This window comes from Stigmatopora argus, chromosome 20 (assembly GCF_051989625.1).
Source record: "Stigmatopora argus isolate UIUO_Sarg chromosome 20, RoL_Sarg_1.0, whole genome shotgun sequence".
Lineage (NCBI taxonomy): Eukaryota > Metazoa > Chordata > Actinopteri > Syngnathiformes > Syngnathidae > Stigmatopora > Stigmatopora argus.
In genome coordinates this window covers 1,247,552-1,268,381 of record NC_135406.1, presented here as the reverse complement: position 1 = coordinate 1,268,381, position 20,830 = coordinate 1,247,552, and the positions used below count along the sequence as shown (strand labels likewise).

General features: G+C 55.0%; 3 protein-coding genes across 9 annotated transcripts; 2 read left to right on the top strand and 1 right to left on the bottom strand.

Annotated features, from left to right (window-relative positions):
* Positions 1-1,301: 1,301 nt before the first annotated feature.
* On the top strand, positions 1,302-9,878 carry lrch4 (leucine-rich repeats and calponin homology (CH) domain containing 4). 3 transcript variants are annotated; one of them, XM_077589684.1, is made up of 17 exons: positions 1,302-1,851; positions 4,731-4,875; positions 4,975-5,104; positions 5,184-5,289; positions 5,356-5,602; positions 5,670-5,766; positions 5,826-5,946; positions 6,034-6,131; positions 6,204-6,256; positions 6,443-6,619; positions 6,689-6,760; positions 6,832-6,908; positions 6,973-7,074; positions 7,145-7,230; positions 7,294-7,431; positions 7,508-7,585; positions 9,137-9,878. In XM_077589684.1, exons 1-17 carry the CDS (start codon positions 1,677-1,679, stop codon positions 9,227-9,229), a joined length of 1,995 nt encoding a protein of 664 aa, XP_077445810.1. In that variant the 5' UTR covers positions 1,302-1,676; the 3' UTR covers positions 9,230-9,878. The 3 variants fall into 3 exon arrangements, with proteins under 3 accessions (XP_077445810.1, XP_077445809.1, XP_077445808.1); XM_077589683.1 differs by lacking the exon at positions 9,137-9,878 and adding an exon at positions 8,084-8,973 and having other exon boundaries at positions 1,303-1,851; positions 6,976-7,074; XM_077589682.1 differs by lacking the exon at positions 9,137-9,878 and adding an exon at positions 8,084-8,973 and having other exon boundaries at positions 1,304-1,851.
* Positions 9,879-12,540: 2,662 nt separating this feature from the next.
* On the bottom strand, positions 12,541-15,791 carry nat16 (N-acetyltransferase 16). 2 transcript variants are annotated; one of them, XM_077589730.1, is made up of 5 exons: positions 15,623-15,791; positions 14,737-14,962; positions 14,435-14,659; positions 14,042-14,367; positions 12,541-13,963 (listed from the first exon to the last, which is right to left on the bottom strand). In XM_077589730.1, the coding sequence occupies exons 2-5, from the start codon at positions 14,950-14,952 to the stop codon at positions 13,735-13,737; spliced, it is 996 nt and encodes a 331-aa protein (XP_077445856.1). In that variant the 5' UTR covers positions 14,953-14,962; positions 15,623-15,791; the 3' UTR covers positions 12,541-13,734. The 2 variants fall into 2 exon arrangements, with proteins under 2 accessions (XP_077445856.1, XP_077445855.1); XM_077589729.1 differs by having other exon boundaries at positions 14,737-15,112; positions 15,623-15,785.
* On the top strand, positions 15,385-20,809 carry mtm1 (myotubularin 1). Of its 4 annotated transcripts, none has more exons than XM_077589696.1 (16): positions 15,385-16,477; positions 17,077-17,151; positions 17,222-17,294; positions 17,351-17,445; positions 17,519-17,629; positions 17,704-17,805; positions 17,878-17,961; positions 18,029-18,178; positions 18,251-18,436; positions 18,498-18,680; positions 18,737-18,892; positions 18,971-19,018; positions 19,080-19,172; positions 19,258-19,371; positions 19,443-19,619; positions 19,688-20,809. In XM_077589696.1, exons 2-16 carry the CDS (start codon positions 17,095-17,097, stop codon positions 19,886-19,888), a joined length of 1,830 nt encoding a protein of 609 aa, XP_077445822.1. In that variant the 5' UTR covers positions 15,385-16,477; positions 17,077-17,094; the 3' UTR covers positions 19,889-20,809. The 4 variants fall into 4 exon arrangements, with proteins under 4 accessions (XP_077445822.1, XP_077445819.1, XP_077445821.1 ...); XM_077589693.1 differs by having other exon boundaries at positions 15,387-16,477; positions 19,685-20,809; XM_077589695.1 differs by lacking the exon at positions 15,385-16,477 and adding an exon at positions 16,488-16,746 and having other exon boundaries at positions 19,685-20,809.
* The last annotated feature ends 21 nt before the right edge of the window (positions 20,810-20,830 follow it).

Sequence of the window (20,830 nt, the reverse complement as noted above, 5' to 3'; positions counted from 1 at the left end):
TTCTTGTTGATGACGATAAACCCATCACCGTTTTTTATTTAACCACATTTTTATGAGATGTTATCAAAATTGATAGAAATTCGAAAAGGCAGCGTAATGACTGTTAGTTTAAAAAAAACACTCAAACGTGTTGTTTTTTGTAATAAAAAAGTGCATGTGTTTATTCATTCAATAATTGTTGTTTGTTTTAATTAAACAATTTCCAAATTGATTCCTACTAAAATATAACATAAAGAATATTTCAAGCAAGTTTAAACTGCTGGTGTAGCTTTTCCAATGTGTCATATGGCCACAGGAGGGCAGTCAAAGCGCATGGTTAGATTTTGCAATTTGTAAAATGGCCACAGGGGGCAGTCAAAGCGCGTGGTATAATGTCGAGCAACCGTTATAGCGAGAATATGAATTAGTCGATATCAGTGGATTCTTTCTAATTAGAATTACGGCTCGGTTACGAATGATTTGTATTGAAAAGATGACACTAAAAAAATAGATTTTAGCCATTCAGAGTGTTATGATGTCAAAGTATGTGTCTCCATGCCAGCTGTTGTTAGGGTGGGTCATGGATGGTCAACACATGCCATTCATTCTTGCAGTCATTACTTTCTCCCTTGACCTTGTCAACTCTCTCGGAATCCCCTCTTCTGTCATTTCACTTCATTTTTGTCACTTTTTCGTTTGAGTAGACTTATGATGACTTTTTTTCACACTTTTTTTTGACAGTCCGCAGGGGAAATGCAAAAGGAAATGACACTGAGAGGCCAGAGGAAGAAGAGCGTGAGAACGTCTGACCTTTTCTGCAAAGGTCAGCGCTGTGGCCTGTCACCGACGGCGACCGACGTCCACATTCGCCGCCAACTTTCCCAGTCCAAATGCGTCGGATGGATTGGTCGTGGCATTATTTCGGACAGATTGGAGATGATCCGTGACTCTTGGGGGGGATTTTTCACGTGCATTTGCCCCCCTTCTGACTTTTATGCACATGTCCCAGTTGCAGGCGGGGGTCCAAAGTAGCCCTTTGACAGATGGTCCAAAATGGGATGCAGCTTGGGAGGATGGGAGGAAAATTGGACTGAAGGCTGATCTTTAAAAAAATCATGAAAAATGTATGAATTTTTCCCAAAAGCTACTCCTAAGATTTAATAAAATATTTTTTTGACTTATATTTGGAAGGTACTTTGAATTTTTTTGTTATGATCATTATTATTTTGCACTTCTAGGCCACCGTAGCAACAAAGGGGCCCGCCCGAAGTGTTTCCGCTTCAGACCCGTCAAAATAAAAGCTAACCCAAGAGCGTCTGTCCAAGGAGCAACATTTTTGCGCACAACCCCACCCCCTCAAAACGCCCCAAAGCAGACCTGTTTCTAAAACTCGCGTGGGTCCGACAAACGCCTGCCGGTTGTCATTGTTCTCTGACTACGGACAGCTCCGTGTTCTTATTGTTGCCGGACGCCCTATTCCGGGAAGATTGACAGCTCCGCCCCCGCGCTTGCTCGCTCGCTCGTACGGGCGATGGGGCGATGAGTCGTTGTTGCGAATGACGCGAATCTCCGGCGTTCCTCCGGCACTTCGGGGCCAGGTTTTCGACGATCGACCGACCGACCGAGCGATCGTGCGAGGGAGCGACAGATCGAGCGACTCCGTGGAGGATCGACGCCCCTTACCGTGTGAGTGATCGATGGCGGCTGGGGATGGAGCCCAGCTGCCGGCCACCGTCGCGGCGGCCAGTCGGAGCGTGGAGAAAGCCCTGGAGGACGCCGCCGCCAGCGGATCGCTCCACTTGACCAACCGAAAACTCAAAGAATTCCCCCGTAACGCCATCAACTACGATCTGTCCGACATCACCCACGCAGGCAAGTTCGGCCGTCTTTTGTTTTCCTTGCGCCCGTCTCCGGGCGCAGGCGCAGCAACTATTGTTTACTTGCACTTTTTTTGGGCTCATTTCTATCATAATTCATCACTTTACACCCCGAATCAATCACTGCGGTCAAGCCAGCGGCGTTTTCGTCCTCAAATGAGCAGACGCTCAAAAATAGCCCGCCCGATTAGTCCAAGCATTACGGTAAATCCATTCAAAACACAACTCAATACTCCAAATTATGCATTTTCACAGGGTTAAATTGGGAGAAAATTGCAATAAAAGTGAGAAATGATTTTTAAACTCATTAAAAATATATATTTAGAATGAAATCATCACTATAAGAACCTTAAAAAGAACACTTGAGTGTCAATAAGTGAGGCCCATGTCTATTTTGCTCAGGGAATTTTATTTCATCACCCCTGCATTTACCCTTTTTTAAATTAATCGTCTGCGACTTATACTCGGGTGCGATCTGTATTTGTTGTGTTGTTAAAGCTATAGTTATGATCTAAAAACATTTGATTTTATTATCATCACCTCAACGCATTATTGCTTTCGAATTCCGAAACGTGGCGTTTTCGCACCCCGCTTTATCGCCCCGCGCTCGGATTAAGGCTACCTTTTCGTGACCGTGCGCAAAAAGAGGATTACGGCGCCCAGGTTGGGCCAGATCCGTCTTCGATCATCTGCTTGCCGGAAGCTAACGGTAGCAAAACCTTTCGCAACTCGCGCCCAGGTCAAAGGTCATTAGGATGAGCCGCCAGCGAGAGGCTTTCCCGAGACGGCGAGCTTTTGTTGTCGTCCTTTTTTGAAGAGCGGACACGCCTACCGTCCTCGGGCTGAAATTGAATATCTTGGCTCCTGGATGCACTTTGATGCTGATGCTCAGGTGCGCCGTTTGCTCACAAAGGGATTGGAATCTTTCAAATAACAAGAGTACAGTGTTGTTTTGGGTGGGGTTTTATGGACCCGGCGAAGTTTGGGTTCTAATGACTTCCCTACGGATGGTTCTATTGAACAAATACGTTTGTGAACATTTTCTGAATTTGATTTTTAAAACATTGTTTGGAGTGGGAGGAGCTATGAGGAGTTGAAATGTATTTCAACTCCCCATAGCTCCTCCCACTCCAAAGGATTTTTAAAAAATCAAATGAAATGAAATGTATTTCAACTCCCCATAGCTCCTCCCACTCCAAACGATTTTTAAAAAATCAAATTCAGAAAATGTTCATGTCGGTTGCAGCACAACTTATTTGTTCAATAGAACCATCCAGTCCATAATGTTCCAAGTTGTCACGGCACGGCACCCCCGCATTTTGAATCCACGCAGAAATCTGAGTTTTGATGTTGCAAGTGTGACAGAGAGTGCTAACGTGTAGCGAGATGCGCTCGCTTGCTTGATTTCCTTCGAATTGCGGATGTGGGCTCGCCGTTGCGTTCACTTCTGCTTTGTCTTGCAACTCCTGACCGACTTAAGTTGGCCGCCTTTTGGAGATTTGTCTCGTTTTAGCGTTTGCGGTTGAGCTAGCAAGCCCCCCCTCCCCACACAGTCCAGCTCTCTTCTTCCGATTCAGATCACAACTCGCGCTCTGAAAGTATTTCAAGGCCTTCACGGCAGCTGCTCGAAAAGGGGGCGGTCCCTCCCTTCCGCACCCCCTCGTGGGAGGTCACCAAAACCAAGGCCCAAGTACACACTCCACTACTTTTCCGAGTTTCCCGGGAGCCGGCGAGCGTGTCAACAACCGGACGGCGAAAAGAAAAAAAAGAAAGGCCGACCGGCCGGGCCTCCGTCTTACGTAACCTCGCTGATTCACGAAGCGGCGCAATCGGGAAGTGGATGAAACGCGGCGTTCGGGGCCTTGCGAGGGCGGCCGAGATGTGTGTTTTTTTTCTTCTTCTCACGGTTGCCGCGATTTCGCAGCCGCGTTGCCGCGGCGACGGCGACCGTGTCGGCGTGGCGGCCATCTGTTTGCATCGGCTCGCAAAACAAGCGTACGAAGAGCCGTAATGGAGTCCAGAATTGAGCTTCGCTACGATATGAAGAGCCGTAATGGAGTCCAGAATTGAGCTTGGCTACGTTACTTGCTTGTAGGGCCGCTTCAACTTGTTAAGAATGTGTCAACAAAACACAGGAACTTTTTTTGTTGGGGTTTAAAACCAAAACAAAAACAAATACGGGCTTACCACTTGATTAAACCTGAAAAAGTAGAGTTTTGAGTCGCGTAGAACAGCCAGAATGACACATTTTAATTTAGTGCGTTTAGTACCAAACTCTCGCTGACCTGGACGACGCTAGACGTCCAATCGCCACTCCTTTCCCAATGGATTGGACGCCCCCACTCTCTGTTTGAACGTGTCTTGATGTGGAATGTTGTCCTACTTTTACATTTGAGCTCTTGTCCACTGACCCACATAGAAATAAAAGGAAACGGAGGACAAACAAAGGCCAGCTCGCTGGATGTTGACGTTGAAGAACATTGTTTGTGTAGATGCGGTCGCCATGACACTTTCAAAATCCTCGTGTAGGAAATATGAAAACACACTAAAAAAAAATGCACTTTTGAGATCCGTCCTCGTCTGTAGTTTTGGACCCCTCGGGTTTCCGCATCTTTGCCTGTCTTTTTGGACAATGCGTGCGGAGAACAGACGGCCCCTCGGTTCCATCCCCCCAGCGGAGAAGGCTATTACGCCCCCCCCACCCCCGCCTTTTGTTCAAACCAAAGCGCAAAGATCCACCGCTACTGTACGTGTCCGTCCCTGGGACAGGGCCAGGGACGGAATCCTTGAAATCCCCAAGCGGCGAGGGATGTTTTTTTTGAATGGTCGGTGCCCATCGCCGTTTCCAAAAAAGTGCCTTGCGCTCTTGTCCAGATCTGTCAAAGAACCGTCTCTGCGAACTCCCGGAGGAGCTGGGTCACTTCATCTCCTTGGAGACGCTGAGTCTTTACCACAATGGCATGCGTTTGCTGTCCCCCTGCCTGGGGAACCTCCAGGCCCTGACCTACCTCAACCTCAGGTGCTCCCCTCACGCCGGGGGCTTCCTCTGGGCCAGAGACGCTCTCTGTCCCAGCCTGAGAAGTTCTTCCCTTGACCCTTCTCCCTTCTCCGCCGGCAGCCGGAACCTGTTGTCCTCTTTATCCCCGTCCGTGTTCGAGCTCCCCCTCCTGCGAGTGCTCATCGTCAGCAACAACAAGCTATCTTCCCTGCCCGCCTCGGTCCTGGCCCTGGCGCACCTGCGCCAGCTGGTAGGAAAGACTCGAGACCGTAGCGGTCGCTACCGGGGCGTGGTCTTGGGGCCTGACCGTTTCCGACTCTCTCGGTCAGGACGTGAGCTGCAACGATTTGCAGTGTTTACCCGCGGAGCTCGGCCGGCTGGAGTGTCTGCGGGACCTGAACCTGAGGAGGAACCAGCTCCGCAGCTTGCCCGAAGGTACGCCGACTTTTCCCCGGCGTACGGGCCCCCGACCGACCGGTCCCGTTCCGCTCCCCCGGGTAGAAATCTCCGAGCTCCCGCTGGTTCGCCTGGACGTGTCCTGCAACCGGATCACTCGGGTCCCCCTGTGCTACCGCCACCTGCGGCACCTTCAGAGCATCTCCCTGGACAACAACCCCTTGCAGATGCCCCCGGCGCAGATCTGCTCCAAGGGCAAATACCACATCTTCAAGTATCTCAACATGGAGGCCTGCAAGCGGAGCCAGGAAGAGCTGGAGAGACACCTGAGGCCCACCGGCTTCAACGGCTGGTCGGTGACCCTAACCCCGCCGAGACCTTCCCGTTTTTCAGCTCCGTGACCAGTTCTCGCCTTGCAGCCTATCCGACCAGGAGTTCTTCCCCAGTCAGTTCGGAGGACTGGACTCCGGTTTCAACAGCGTGGATAGCGGCAGCAAGAGATGGTCCGGCAACGAGGCAAGTCGGCATCTCGGCCCGGCTGCTCCCGTTACAAATGCTTGACTGTCTGTTTGTAGTCCGCAGATGACTTCTCGGAACGTTCCCTCCGCGTTTCCGAAGTCGGCAGAGATCGGCGAAACCTGGAAGAGGAAGAAGAAGAGGAGGAGGAGGAGGAGTTGCCTCTCCAAGTCAACAAAGGTGACGCGCAACGAATAGCATTGGCGCTACTACGGTCGATCCGTAGCGCTAGCCAAACGTAAAGCCTCGTTTCCGCCGCGTGGGCAGTCAACGGGAAAGCCGAGCGGGTGGACTTCGTGGACGGCGGCGTGACGGAGGAAGAGGAAGAACCGAGGACGGGACCGAAGACGGAACCCTCCGCGCCGGTACGATGCGAAAGTGGCTCTTTTCAGGACAGCGCTATTCCCGGCGTGACCGTTCCACTGACTCGCTTCCAGGAAGCCAAGGAGAAACCCGCGCCGTCCCACGATAAGATCTCCTCGATCTGCCGGTACGTGCTCTCTATTTGAAGAGCTGGGTCAAAGTCAGCATTCCTGACTCCCTCCAGTCAAACATTGTCTCACATTTGTGAAATATTTGTCGATAAAGTCATCCGGGTTGAAGATTTCCCACGTGCCCTGAAAGCTTACCCCCTCTCACGCTAGCTTTGTTTAAAAATCTCTTCTCTCTGGTGAAGACCTCGTCTTCACGTGGACATCGTTAGCGTGCCGGCGACTGCGCCCCCGAACCCGTCCCCGTCCCCGACCAGCAGCCCCACTTCGGAAGAGCGCCGGCGGCCGTGCACGCTGCTCATCTGGCAGGAACGGGAGCGACTTCAACAGCAGCAGCAGCAGCAGCTGGGGGAGAAGTCCAGGTAGAAGGACACCTCCGTCCCGCTTCTCGTCCAATCCCTCCCATCCGACCCGCTTTGACATTTTGGCAGCTCGCTGAAGCCGTTCAGCAAAACAGGAAGTCTTGCGGCCTCCGCGGCGAGGACGGGAAGTAGCAGCCCCGAGTGAGTTGAAACAAAGTTTCCGCACCGTTCCGACTTTGTGCGCTCACGGGTGCCGCTCTGCCTCCCTCTAGTGGCCTGTCACCAGAAAACAGCCCTTCCCGCGGCTCTTCGGGGGCGCTTCTTCTTCAGCGCTCCAGAAGCAGAACAGGTACAAAGTCAGGGCGGGTACCAACCCCCCCCAAGGTCCGACCTTAAACCTCGGACTCTTCCAGAAGGCTCGCCATCCTCCAAGACGTCTCCTCCCCCCTTTGCCAACCACAAACCCAACAGCTTCCTGTTCCGCGCCACGTCCCGCGGCAACGTCCGACCCACGGGTGAGTGTTAAAGCCACCCCGCGAACAACCTCGCCACGGCGCCGTTGGGCAGCAATCGTGTCGCCCGCAGGGATCTCCCCGGGCGAGTCCCGCGCCGCCGCCGTCGCCGCGCGCTCGCCGAAAGAGGAGACCGCAGACGCCACGCGGCTCCGCAAGGTGGGTCCCACGCCCGGACGGCGTTCCGAGGCCTCCCTTCGCTCACGGAGCGTCTTCCGGCAGACTCTGGAAGACCGTCTGAACGTCGCCCTGGGCGAGGACCTGGAGGGGGCGCTGTCCGACGGCACCGTCCTCTGCCACCTGGTCAACAGCGTGCGGCCGCGCGCCGTCTCCATCATCCACATTCCGTCCCCCGCGGCGGTGCGTCTCCTCGCCCCCCGGCCAAGCGGCATACGGAAAAACCGGCCGCTTTGACGTCCCCGTCTTTGTCTTTCAGCCCAAACTGAGCTCGGCCAAATGTCGACTCAACGTGGAGAACTTCATCGCCGCTTGCCGAAAGCTCGGCGTCCCCGAGGTACAGTGACCGTGACCGTGGTCGCGGGAGTCTGTAGGGCTTTGTAAAGGCGTAACCGGCCAATCGCGACACGTTATTGTCAAACCGGTCCTCAAAGGGCTGCAGTGGGTGCAGGTTTTCATTCCAACTCAACAAGAGGATACCTTTTGCAAGTGTAATCAGTTCATTAAAGTCAGGTGCTACTTATTCTGGAAGACACCTGATTGGTTAAAATGTCGGCTCTGGATCGGTTGGAACAAAGACCAGGACCCACTGCGGAATCGCTTTGAGACCCATGCTGTAAGACAAAGGAGGTCTAGCACGGCTTCGAGGTTCCCATTCGGCTAATCTCGTGCTATCTTTAACCCGCGTCCAGATTCTTGTTTGTCTTCGTTCTCCTGCCCAATCACGCCGCACCGGCGACTCGCCCTCCTCAAAAAAAGACGGGGCGGGTGGCCGGTCCGGAGTCGGCTTTTTTGTTCTAACCTGTCTGCCGTTTGTGTGTTCCACCCGGTCCAGACGGACATTTGTGTGCGCTCCGATGTGCTTTTGCGTAAGCCGTCCCGCGTGCTGCGCTGCGCCGAGGCCTTGCTAGCCCTGGACGTCGGAGCGGCGAGGTCCCCGCTGCTGGCCCCCGATTTCCTGCTCTTCTACTGCGCGGCCATGGCGCTGCTCTACGTCCTCTACCGCTGCCTGCTGGCCTAAAGAGCAAAGCCGACGACGCCACGGCTTCCAAAACCACTACGCAGGCCCCCCCTTTGACTTCTTTACGGCCACGGCGCGTTTTTTGTGTTTGTTTTTCTCCACTTTTCTTTGACTTTTTTGCACTGCTTGAATCTTTGTGGCCTCCGAAAAAGGGCCAACTGTGAATGTCTACTTTGTCACGTGTCCCAAGCGCGACTCCAGTGCCTCTGAACTGACAAGCCCCTCCCCTTTACGACTAAGAAAAGGTACACACTACATTTTTGGGGGGGTTTTCAACTGGCGGATTTTGTAAAAATGTAAACAGGTTGTTAAATTATATCTTTTTTTTAAAGAGTTTTGTGCTTTTGCGAAAGGAAAGCCGCCACGCCGACAAAGGTGGACTTTAATTGGACGCGATTGGCTAAAAACTTTGGGTTCGTCCAACCGCTGTGCGTCGATTGGTCCCCGTTTTTTGCTTTATTTGTCCTGTCTGCTGCTGTTTTCTACTCTTTCTACTGGCCTACACCCGCATTTTGACATGCACTGTTGAACTCCAAATGTCTATTTTACGATCACGCTTTCCGACGGCGTTCTCCGAAATGTCCTGTTTTTTCGGGATATATTTATACACGCTATCGATTCCTTTTTCAAGTTTATATGAATATATTTGTTAGATTTTTTTCCCCCTCCTGTGGCAAAGAGTTTATTAAAAAATGGATTTTGAAGGGATGGCGCTTTTTTTTGGTGCTTTTAAATACCCATCGCGAGCTACACGTACTTTTACGGGACCTGCGACCATTCGTGTGAGTATTATGCGGGTGAGGGATGTTTACCTTTGTTGTGTCAATGCGAAAAGTAGCAGCTGACTATGTGATTTTTTTTTCCCAGGATGCCTTGTGCTCACCCCAGCTGGCCAAGGACGACGACGGCCTGAGCAGGCTGGCCCGAACCGTCCGGTTTCTGGAGGCGCTGGCCGCGTGAGTCTTAACGTGCCGCCATCTTGGGTGTGGCTGGAAGACCCCGCCGCCGTCGAGTAGGATTGACGGTAGACAAAAAGTGCTGTTTTGTTTTGTCAAAGCTACCGAGAGTCAAATAACAAGTCACATTTTATTGTCATTGTGTTGGCTTTTTATTTATTTGAAAGCAAACAGAACGGCGCAAAGTAAAATGGTGGTTTTAATGGATCGTGAGATCCCAAAGTCGAACGGAATTCCCTCATCCGGGACGGCGGTTCTTCCACCCAAAACAGGTTTCTGGGAAGTTCTTGGTTGTAAAAGGGGCCAGCGCTTGCACAAAAACCCCAAGCAATGCCACGTGTGGTCACGCTCTGATGACAAACGCGCGATGTCACGCTTCTGCGAGCAACTCCGCCGATGTCACGCTTCTGATGTCCTTTACGAAGGCTGGATCAAAGAGGCCAAAGGAAAGGTTTGTTGAGCGGGCGGCCAAAACCGCCGACAACGACGTCCCTGGCTTTCCAAAGATGGCGAGTTTCAACAAAGCTCACCTGAGAAAAGTCACGGAGAAGAACCAACTGTGCGACGGGGCCATCCACACGTCTCCGTTCGGCATCATCGACCTTCTCAACACTCAGAAATGCCTCAAAGACTTCTTCGCCCAGCGCGGCTTGTTCGGCGACTATTCCAGCCTTTCCGACACGGATCAGGTAACGGGCCGACCCGCATGCCGCCGCCGCCCTCGCCGCCGTCTCGCTAGCCTTCTCTCAAGTCCGTTCTTTCGTCTAGAACGCCACGCAAAGCCTGAAGGCCAAAGAGAGGGACGAGAAGATCAACTGCATCATCAAGAGCATCGTGGAGAAGAGCATCGCGGACATCGCCAAGATGAGGCAGCTCATCGCCCTGTGGGACGCGGAGGAACGCTCGGCCACCCACTCCTACATCGACGAGTCGTCCTACGGCGCGGTCACGCAGCAGAAGATCAAGCAGTACCTGAAGGATTTCTTCTCCGAGCGCCTCACCACGGCCGAGAACCCCAGGGAGCTGAACCGGCTCTTCGTGGACGGCTCCCTGCTGGCGGCCAGGGAGGAAGACGACGACTCGGCCTCGTCCGTGTCTTCTCCCATCATCGGGAAGGCCATCAGCATGATCAGCCACGTGATGCAGCCGGTGGTGGACAGCATCGACACGGCCGCCAAGGTCACCAAAAGCGTGGCCAAGATGTTGTCGTGGAACGATCGCGAGGACCGAGACAGCAAGACGCCGGACGGCTCGGGCCAGAAGGAGGACGCTAGAGGTTCACCCAGGTCCCAGAAGAGCGCCAAGGATCAACCGCTCCGATCGCTGTCCTCGGCCGAGGACGCCAAGTCCCGGCTGTCGCCGGCGGGCGAGGACGCCCCGGACGACAGTTCGTCCGCCTCCTCTTCGCCCGCCGGCAAGACCAGGAGCGGCCGGAAGGACGACGCCTGCCTTCCCCAGGCGGCCTTCAGCGAGGCCATGATGGAGGAGCTCTGTAATATGCAGTATGACATGCAATCCACCCCCAGGCTCTCCCCCATATTGGAGGAAGCCGGCGAGACCAATTCTTCCACGTCCTCGTCCGCCATCCTGGACAGAATGGGCCTGTTCGAGGCCTGCTCCACGGCGGGCTCGTCCGCCAGGTCCGCCAAGGCCAACCTCAACGAGATGATGGTGGAATCGTACCGTGAGCCCAGCCCAGGGGGTTCCCCCTCCAAGACGCCCAAGGCGATGGGCGACGCCACGGACGGGAAAAGCGGCGGGGAGTCTTCCGAAGAGGAGCCCGCCAACGTGGAATCCTGGTCCACCTCCAGGCTCTTGCGCAAGTTGGACCAAGTGTCCCCGGTTCCTTCTCCCGCTCGCTCTTCTCCCATTATCGAGAAGGCCAAAATCATCATGAGCCACGTCATCCAGCCCGTCGTCAAGACCATCGACTCGGCCAGCAAAGTCACCAAAATAGCCGGCAAAAGCATCGCCAAGAAGGTCCGCTCCCTGTGGCGGCGCCGCTCGGGCAGGAAGAAGGGCAAGCGGTGCCGAGGAAAGAAGGACGAAAAAGCTGACAAACGAGCGCATCGTTTGGAGAAAAAGAAGGAGGAGGGGGCCGGCGAAGACGAGACCGAGGACACCACCACGGCGGAGATGGACACCATCTCCGTCGTCTCCGGCATCATAGGCGACACCACGGTCAGCGCCTCGCTGGAGGCCCCTCCCCGCGGCTTCGGGGACGGCAAAGCGGCGGAGCCCGCCGATGTCCCGGGCGACGTGGCGGCCCGGGACTTCGGCTTCCTGGAGCCCCGATCTTCGGAGGCCAGGGAGCCCGGGTCGGCCAGATCCGGCGACCCCACGGAGCAGAGGACGTCCAGGTCCGGCACCGCCTCCTTCTCCGCTTCGGTGGAGCCGAGGACGGCCAGATCGGGCGATCCGGCCTCGGCGGAGCCCAGGAGCGCCAGATCCGCCAGATCCGCCCGTTCCGCCGATCCCTCCTCGGTGGCCTCGGCCGCCACGGAGCTGGTCAAGTCTGAAAACCGAGCCGCCGCCCTGTCCCGCCGCTCCGGCCTCTTGCCGTCGCTCCCCGGCAGTAAAGCGGGGGCGTCGGAGCCGGGCGAAGAGCAGCTGAACCCGCTTCAGTCGGACGACGCCGCCGCGCGGCACAGCATCTACAGCATCTTTGAGAACATTTTCCGGGAGGAGTTTTCCAAAAAACTGGAAAGCTCCCTCAGGCAGGGCCTCTGCGAAGCCGTCCGCATCTACGTCCCCGAAAGGAGCCCCGCCGAGTCTCTGGAGGGCGAGCCGACCGCAAAGCCGGCCAAACCGGAGACGGACTCGCCGGGGAGCGCCTGCTCCTCCATCACGTCCCTCACCAGCAACCAGTTTTTAGAAGCCGGGATAAGCAGGAAGCATTTGACCGAGTCGGCCCTCAAGGGGGTCCCGCCCGAAGGACTGGACGCCAAGAAGAAGTCCCTGTGGAAGCGCTGGCGGATGAAACGGGCCAGGAAGATCCTGCCGCGGCATTCGGACGGCGGCTGCTGTACTCCCGGGGGGGTGCTTTCGGGAGACTCCCCCTCGGACGAGAAACCCCCGGAACCGGCACTCAAGACCCTCCTGAGAAGAGTCTCGGGAATTTGGAAGAAGGGCAACCGACCGGCGGCGGGCGCCGCCGAGCAGGACGAACTCTCGTCGGCGGAGACCAGCTGATGCCCCCCCCCCCTCCGACGGAACATCTCCCGCGGGAGGTCGGCGCTCGGCCGGGAAGAACGGACGCCGATTGACCCCAATGTGATCTGGTTTCCGTTGGCAGGAGAACGACGGCACCCCGAAAAGGATCAAAGTGGTTTTATTTCAAGAAGGAAATAGGATCACGTAGGTCGGTCGGTCCGTTAGGCTATGAAAAATACATCACTCTATCAAACTAACTTGACTTGAGCGGCATCGAACCTCGAACACGTTGAATGCTGGTGGCTAGGACGGAACGTTTCCACGAAAACCCAGACGATCTTTTGTTCGTTATTCTTTTTACAAATACTCAAATGTACTCACAAGACAATTATGTTTACAAGTTGTAGTTTCCAAAAATACAATGTATTGAACGTATCGCTCACGATAAATTGTTTCTTCAGGATTCAAGTTGAGGACAAGTTGAACGCTACTCTCTGACGTTATTGCCGCTGACTACTAAAGTGCATGACGACGCGATGGCTTGCTTCGGCTTTACAATTATCAGATTGACGGGACACTTTTGGGGACGGCACTTGCATAAAAGCTTTTCACGGCGGTCGTGGCCTTCATCGGATCCTTCGTGAGCGTCTTTGGTTCGAACCCAACTTCCACTCGGCAGACTCCCTGATTGGGGATTGGTTCTGACTTGCAATTAGCCAACCGGAGCATTTCGAAGCGAGCTAGTCCCAAATACTTTACGTTTTGGTCACTTTGAAAATGGAAAGACTCTACTAGAACTATTGCTTCCGACCAAACCTTTCCTTTACGTCATCGTTGTTTGGGTGTTTCAAAAACACAACCCGCGTGAGGTATTAGTATCACTTACATGGTCCTACTTGTCATTATTCTCGCAGGTTTCTAAAACATTTGACAAACAGCGTTTAAAAACGGGCAAAAAATAGTCAATTAGTAACCGTTTTTAGCATGACTGTCTCTTGGTTGTCATAGTAACATATAAATATTCCCGACCCTCAATCGCACTTTAATCCGTAATTTGTCTGGGATTTATAATCAATTTAAGATTTATAGTCCAAAAAGTGAAATTGAATTTAAAGTGCCTTAAAAGATTTGCGCCTATTTGTATTAGCTGCCCGCCGCTGATAGCTTAGCGCACATACGAAGGTTTTGTTGTGGAATATGACAAAGAAACAATCACCCGCTCGGTCATCTACTCACTAAGAAAAGAAAAAAAACATGAAATACTGCTTATCCTCGGTATCAGAGTGGCGTAGACTGGTGTTGTTGTTTTTCTGGTGGGCGTGGCGTCCATTGGCGGGACGCCACTGGGTCCTTGGACTACATGAGGTCAGATTCCACCACGCATTGCTCCGTGTACTCCTTGACCAGCTCCACGCAAAGGGCGTGGCGACAAAAGTCGGCCATGGGCTTCCAGAGGGGCGGGTCCAGGAACATCTGGCACATGACGTGACCCTTCAAGGTGGCCGTGTGGCGCCGCAGGTGGCTCAGGAACTGCTGCCGGACCAGATCCAGGTCCTTACCGAACATGTCGATGTTCAAGTAGTACCTGTTGGGGGGAAACAAGCGCCCGTCGTGGGTTTCGGAGGCGGGTCTCGGACGGCGGCGGGGCGGAAAAGCTCCGTACCAGTCTTCTCCGATGGGGACCCTGAAGGGGAAGGTACACAGGCTCCCCACGCTGGGCTTGGAGGCGTCGTCCACCATCCAGTCGATGTCTTTCTTCATTAGAATGTCCAAGTTTCCCGGCACGGGCTTAAAGGGCTGCCAGTCTTGAATGATGGTACCGTTGGGGAGCACCCCTCGCATCAGGTCGCCGGTCAGGAAGAGCCGGCGGACGGCGGCGTGGTCCAGGCGCACGGGGAACGGGGCCGACTCCGGCCGGGGTTCCCCGCCGCCCAGGTCGGAAAGCCGGCGCTTCAGGTCCTCCGATCGGAATCGAACCAGTAGGATGCCCTGCGGGGAGGAAAGCCGCGCTGGCGACCGCTCCGGACGGACGCCCTTCGGGCCGCGACCGCCGTACCTGCTTGGTGATCACGCGATACTTCAGGAAGTCCTTGGACCCCAGCTGATCGTCGCGGGTCAGGCGGCTGACTTTCACTTCGGGGTGCTTGGCCTTGACTAGCTCGGCGCAAAAGCGCAGCAGGACGCCCGCTACGCCCTTGCCCCTTTCCTGGGGGGCCACCCGGAGACCCTCCACCAGCATGGTTTGGCCCTCGTCGATCAGGCACACCGACTCGAGAGCAATCTGAGAGAGTAAACGGCCAACCAAAGGGGTGTGACGTCGGCGGCGAACCGGGACGCCACGGATTCAAACGCACTCACCACTTTTCCCTGCTTACGCGCCAGGATGACCGTGCGATTGCTTTCCTGCAGCCAGCTGCTGTACCTGGTGGGCAGGTAGTCCAGACCCCCGTAGATGTCCTGACTTATGGCCATGATGTCCTCAAAGTCCTCCTCGGTCGCCACGCTGAACTGAAGGCCGGCCCGGGACAAGGCCTCGGGGAGCTGCGGCGCGCTCAGGGTGCTGTTAATCTTCATGGCCAGACCACTGACGAGATACCGGGCGCAGGTCAAGGTTAGACCAGACGATCGCGCGACTTCAGCTTATGTAAAAACACCAACGGCGTTAGCACGCGAGCTTGCGGATGCGTCTTCTTCACTTCGGTGGTATTATACCAAAGCGGTGTTGTCGCGGTCACTGTAAAAAAAAAAAAAAGCTAATCTTTTTTTCAAGCATCCCCCCCGACGGCAGCCAATGAGAGAATAAGACGGTCAAGTTGACGGAAGCACTCGGACGTCACATTCGATGGCATCGACGCTTGCCTCCCTTCCCCGTCAATACGACCCGTCACCGTGCAAGCGTGACCCTGTTGTTTTTCCAGGCGCTAGTGAAGCAGCCACCGACGCATCCTCCTCATCATCCTCCTCCTCCCCATCACCATCATCATCATCATCAGCAGCATCAGCGTCACTCCTCCACTAACATCCACCTCGCAAATACGTCGTCCGAGCGGAAAAACATGTCCGCTCGCGTGCGGATACGACCGGATTCCACAGCACGCACACGCACAAATCCAGTGAGCGGAGCGGCACAAAAGCCACCGCTTCGGTGGCGGGGGCTCCAAGGAATCCGACCCCCCCTCCACATCCCCGCCCACCACCCAGCAGCTCCCATCACGGAGCCAATGAAGCAAAACGGCCTACTTACCAAAAGATGACACGCGGTGCCTGCGGATGGCGAGGGTGACGGATGGAGGACGCTTTGGCGATGAAAAGACCAGCGACGAGGCGGTTGTGGGATCGAGGCGCTCTAGCCCCACCCCTCCCAGTTGTCCGCGTCGAGCCAACTGGAGGAGCCTACTGGACTCACTGGCACGGGCCAGAACCCCCCCCCCTCGCTCCCCTCCCCGCTTGCTTTTCCTCGGATACTGCATGTGCGTGGAATTCCAAGGAGTCCCAACTCGGCAGTTAGGAAATACATATTAAATATAAATAAAATCATATAGGTAGCAGAGCAAAGTGTTCAACTATAGCGCGTGACACCGTATTGTCAATACAATGTGCAACCGGGTTGTTGTGCACTAATCGATTGGAAAAGTCATTATTTTCACCCGCGTTTTTCCTACATTGGTCACGATGACGCTTGTACTTGCTCAAAACTAAAGGGGATTTTTTAAAAATATATAATTTTACTTCTATCAGGTTCGACACTAAAAACTTGACCTCACTAAAACAGTTATCTCGAGAATTGAGATTGCTTTTTTTATAAATAGACTGTATTTCTTTGGAATTTTGGAATAAATGATATAATAAAACAAAACAATATGTATTGCTAAAGAGCTACAACCTTATTTATTTATCATTTTCGAGCAGAAGCTATCACCAGCAAAGTGATAACGCCCAGAGGCCTGAAAACTCAGTTTCCCATGATCCCACACGAGCGCCGATTTGACAAGCAGCCAATGGGCGCCATGACAGGCCGGCACATGACGTTGGTGGGCTAAAGTAAGTTCCCGGAGGCGTAAAGCTGGACGTTCCCCCACGGGAGAATCGCGCTTTGCGGGTGAGTGGGGACGTTTAACGGGGACGCGAGACGTGCGGGCTCCCGTCGGAACAACTTTGGCCGACGTTTGAATCGCGGCCGTGCGACGAAGGGCGAGCGAGCGAGCGTTTTGCTGGGCTGCAGCCGTCTGGGGCGCCTGGGCCTCGGCTATTTCCTGCTGCCAAGTCCTCGGCTCTGCCTGCTGGGACCGACAACTCGGAAAAGTTGACGACGGGCCCGACGGACAAAACGCTTCACTGGCGAACCTCCGGTCTTTTCAAAGTTCGCAAGTTCACCCCCCAATCTTCTCTGCGAGCCAATTTTAGCCTCCGAGGTGTCACCGTGCAGGGCCTCGCACTTGTTTATGTGCCCGTTTATTACTACTACACTTTCAAGTAATGTATAATTGCGCTTCTTTCGTCACTTACCAGATCTGTTTACATTCTTAGCATAGCATAGTTTTGCTAGCTGTTCTCCATCCTAGACAAAAATCAACCTGTTTTAATCACCCCTCACACAAAAAAAGGGTACTGTAATCACTGGATAACTCATTTCAGTCCAAATGGATTGGACGCTAAAGTATCACTGTGACTCCGGATCCCTCTTTCTGTCCTCGCCAGCCTGTGGAAAAGCGAGCAATGGCATCACCGGTCTCCGTCTACAACTCCAACGTCTTGGATGCCCGCATCCCCAGCGTGAGTGCTCAAAAGTGGACAACGGTGAGGAAGGACCGGCGATTAACTTGCGTTTGTCTCGTCCACGTAGACCTCCAGGGAGTCTCTGAAGATGGAGTTTTTGGCCGACGTCACCCTGCTGCCCGGAGAGGAGCGAATCATAGGTGAGGAACGGTCGCCGGCCCACGCCCGCAATCTTTGACCTTCTCCTTCCCGGCAGACAAAGACATCATCTACATCTGCCCGTTCAGCGGCGCCGTCAAGGGCAAGGTCTTGATCACCAACTACAGACTGTATTTCAAGAGCTCGGACGCGGTGAGCGAGCTAACGTGTCCGTGTGACGTCGACTCCGGGCGGATGTTTTTCTCAAGGTTTTTTTTTCCTTCAGGATGTGGCGGTGACCCTGGACGTTCCTCTGGGCGCCATCAGTCGGGTGGAGAAAATGGGCGGGGCGTCGAGTCGAGGGGAAAACTCCTACGGGCTGGACATTACCTGCAAGGTCCTCGTCGAAAGCCGGTCGTTTGGATTTCCGCCGGCGTGCAGAGTTTCTTGATGGGTTCCTTCTTCCAGCAGGACATGAGGAACTTGAGGTTCGCTCTCAAACAGGAGGGCCACAGCCGACGAGACATCTTCGACCTGCTTTTCAAATACGCCTTCCCTGTCTCGCACGGCCTGGTAAGGAACCCGGCCTTAGCAGAGACATTTTTCGGACACGGCCGATGAGAACCTGGCCGCGTCTTTGCGCAGCCTTTGTTCGCGTACGTCACTCAGGAGAAGTACGAGGAGAACGGCTGGGGCGTCTACCGGCCCGTGGAGGAGCTCAGGCGGCAGGTGAGCCACGAGTGGTGATACCCGCAACCTGGAAGCGCAACAACTGGGCTGTGTGTTTGTTTCGCAGGGCTTGCCGAACAACAAGTGGCGCATTACTTTTATCAACAAGAATTACGAGCTGTGCGACACGTATCCCACGGTCCTGGCCGTGCCCTTTAAATGTAAAGAGGAGGACCTGATGAGAGTGGCTTCTTTCAGGTCCAGAAGTCGCATCCCGGTGAGCCGACATGACTCGACCTGACTTGACCTGACTCGACCTGACTCGACCTGACTCGACTACCTATCCTAGGTCCTCTCCTGGATCCACCGGGAGAACCAGGCAGTGATCGCCCGCTGCTCCCAACCGCTGGTGGGCATGTCGGGCAAACGCAACAAGGACGACGAACGCTACCTGGACCTCATCAGGGACGCCAACGACACGGCCAAACTGACCATCTACGACGCCCGGCCCAACGTCAACGCCGTGGCCAACAAGGTGAGTCGGGCCAGCCGGCCGCGAGGTGCCCCTCCCCGATTCGACCCTCCGTCCCGGGCAGGCCACGGGCGGCGGCTACGAGGGGGACGAGTACCACAACGCCGAGCTGGTCTTCCTGGACATCCACAATATCCACGTCATGCGCGAGTCCCTGAAGAAGCTCAAAGACATCGTGTACCCCAACGTGGAGGAATCGCACTGGCTCTCTAGTCTGGAGTCCACGCACTGGCTGGAGCACATCAAGGTGAGCCCATGAGTTTCTGCCTGTCCGATGGCGCCACCGCATTTCCGTCCGTGCAGCTCGTGCTGTCCGGAGCCATCCAAGTGGCGGACAAAGTGTCTAGCGGCAACTCGGTGGTGATCCACTGCAGCGACGGCTGGGACCGGACGGCTCAGCTGACCTCGCTGGCCATGATCATGCTGGACTCCCACTACCGCACGCTCAAAGGACTGCAGGTGAGCTGCGGCGCCCCGCGTCACAAAGCTCCCCCGCCCGCCCCGACCACCACACGTTTTGCCTCTCGGTCTGCGCAGGTGCTCATCGAGAAGGAGTGGATCAGCTTCGGGCACAAGTTCGCCTCGGTAGGGATGATCTTTCCCCGCGGACCGTGTCCGTAACATGACCGTGTTTCCTTGCGTGCAGAGGATAGGTCACGGCGACAAGAACCACGCCGATCAAGACCGCTCGCCCATCTTCGTGCAATTCATCGACTGCGTGTGGCAGATGACCAAGCAGGTAGGAATCGGCGTTTTCTGCCCGAGGGCCCCCGTTTGCGGTTGACCGCGATGCCCGCCCGTCCGCCCGCCGGATCCTCCCGCAGTTCCCTACGGCTTTCGAGTTCAACGAGCACCTCCTGGTGACCGTCCTGGACCACCTGTTCAGCTGCCGCTTCGGGACCTTCCTCTACAACTGCGAGAGTGTGCGGGAGCACAACGTGAGTGCCGGGCCGCACCGCCCCCGCCCCGTTTTATTTTTAAATTTTAAATGGCGCCCTTCTGCCGGCAGGCTCTGCGACAGAAGACGGTGTCTCTGTGGTCCTTGGTCAACAGCAAGACTGACATTTATCTCAACCCTTTCTACACCCCCGAGTCGGGGAGGGTCCTCTACCCCGTGGCTAGCATGCGCCACCTGGAGCTTTGGGTCACTTACTACATCCGCTGGAACCCGCGCATCCGGCAACAGGTAGGAACGCTCGCGGCCTCGGCGTCGGGTCCAACCCCGGTTTCACGCCGACCTCCTGGACGCAGCAGAGTCCGGTGGAGCAGCGCTACGTGGAGCTGTTAGCGCTCCGCGACGAGTACATCAAGAAGCTAGAGGAGCTGCAGCTGTCCGACTCGCCGGCGCCACCCTCCTCGCGGCTGGCCAACAGCGGCCCGGGCGCCAACACCTCGTCCACGCCCGCCGGCTCGCCCGCACCGCAGCAGTACACGCAACTGCACACGCCTTTCTGAGGGACACACGGGCGCACACTCTTGGCTGCTATTGCGTGCGTGCGTGCGTGTATGTGTGTGTGTGCAGTGCTAACAAAGAACGCTAACATTTCATTTCACAACAGCCAGGCCATTATGCAATACGGCACACACGAGCCTTAAAGACGTTTCCTGGCCTTCCTCCAAGGGCTCCACACACCAAGGACACAAAGCCAGCGCGCCGACGGACACGCGCTTCAAACATACACACGCTTCCGAGCCCGGGACAAAAAATCGGAAGGCGCCGTTCCGCCGGACGCCGTTTTGTCCTGCTTGGTTGCCACTCTGTCTCATTTCTTCGCGGCTATTCCAGTTTGTCTTCGGACCGCGGGCCAAATGCCGTCGACTCGGGTGCAATAAGTCCTTCCCGGAGGCGGAAAGCCAACCCGGACTACGTCCCGTGCGGTCCGGACCCGTGCCTTGACCCCCCCCCCCCCACCCCACCCCGGTATCCTTCGGCATTGCCGGACTCTCAAAGTCAATTAGACAGGGTACAGCTAACGAGCCAGCGTCAATCAGGATGTCCCCAAAGTGTACTTGTCGTTCCCCTTCGCTCTTATCCGGTCCGACGCGGACTCCGAATCCGCGCAAACAGGGTCAGCCTCGCTCCTGGGAATCCACTTTGGACGGAAACTCTATTTTTGTTTCTTTGCTTCTTTTCTATCAGCGTCAGGATCGGGATGTGATTACCTCAGTCCAAAGCTATTTTGCGCTCTAAAGCTCTAATACAATCATTTTTATCGAGCGTTAAATGACCTTTTATGTCCTCCTCCTCCACTTTTATGTAGTTTATTTCCTTTGCTGCTCTCGCTTGTTTTTTCACAAAAGGGAAGAAAGCACGAGCGCCATCTAGCCCCTCTGCTCGGTTCTGTAAATATTACTGATTAAATTAATTTAAGGTGACGCCTTCCTCTGTCTCGTCCT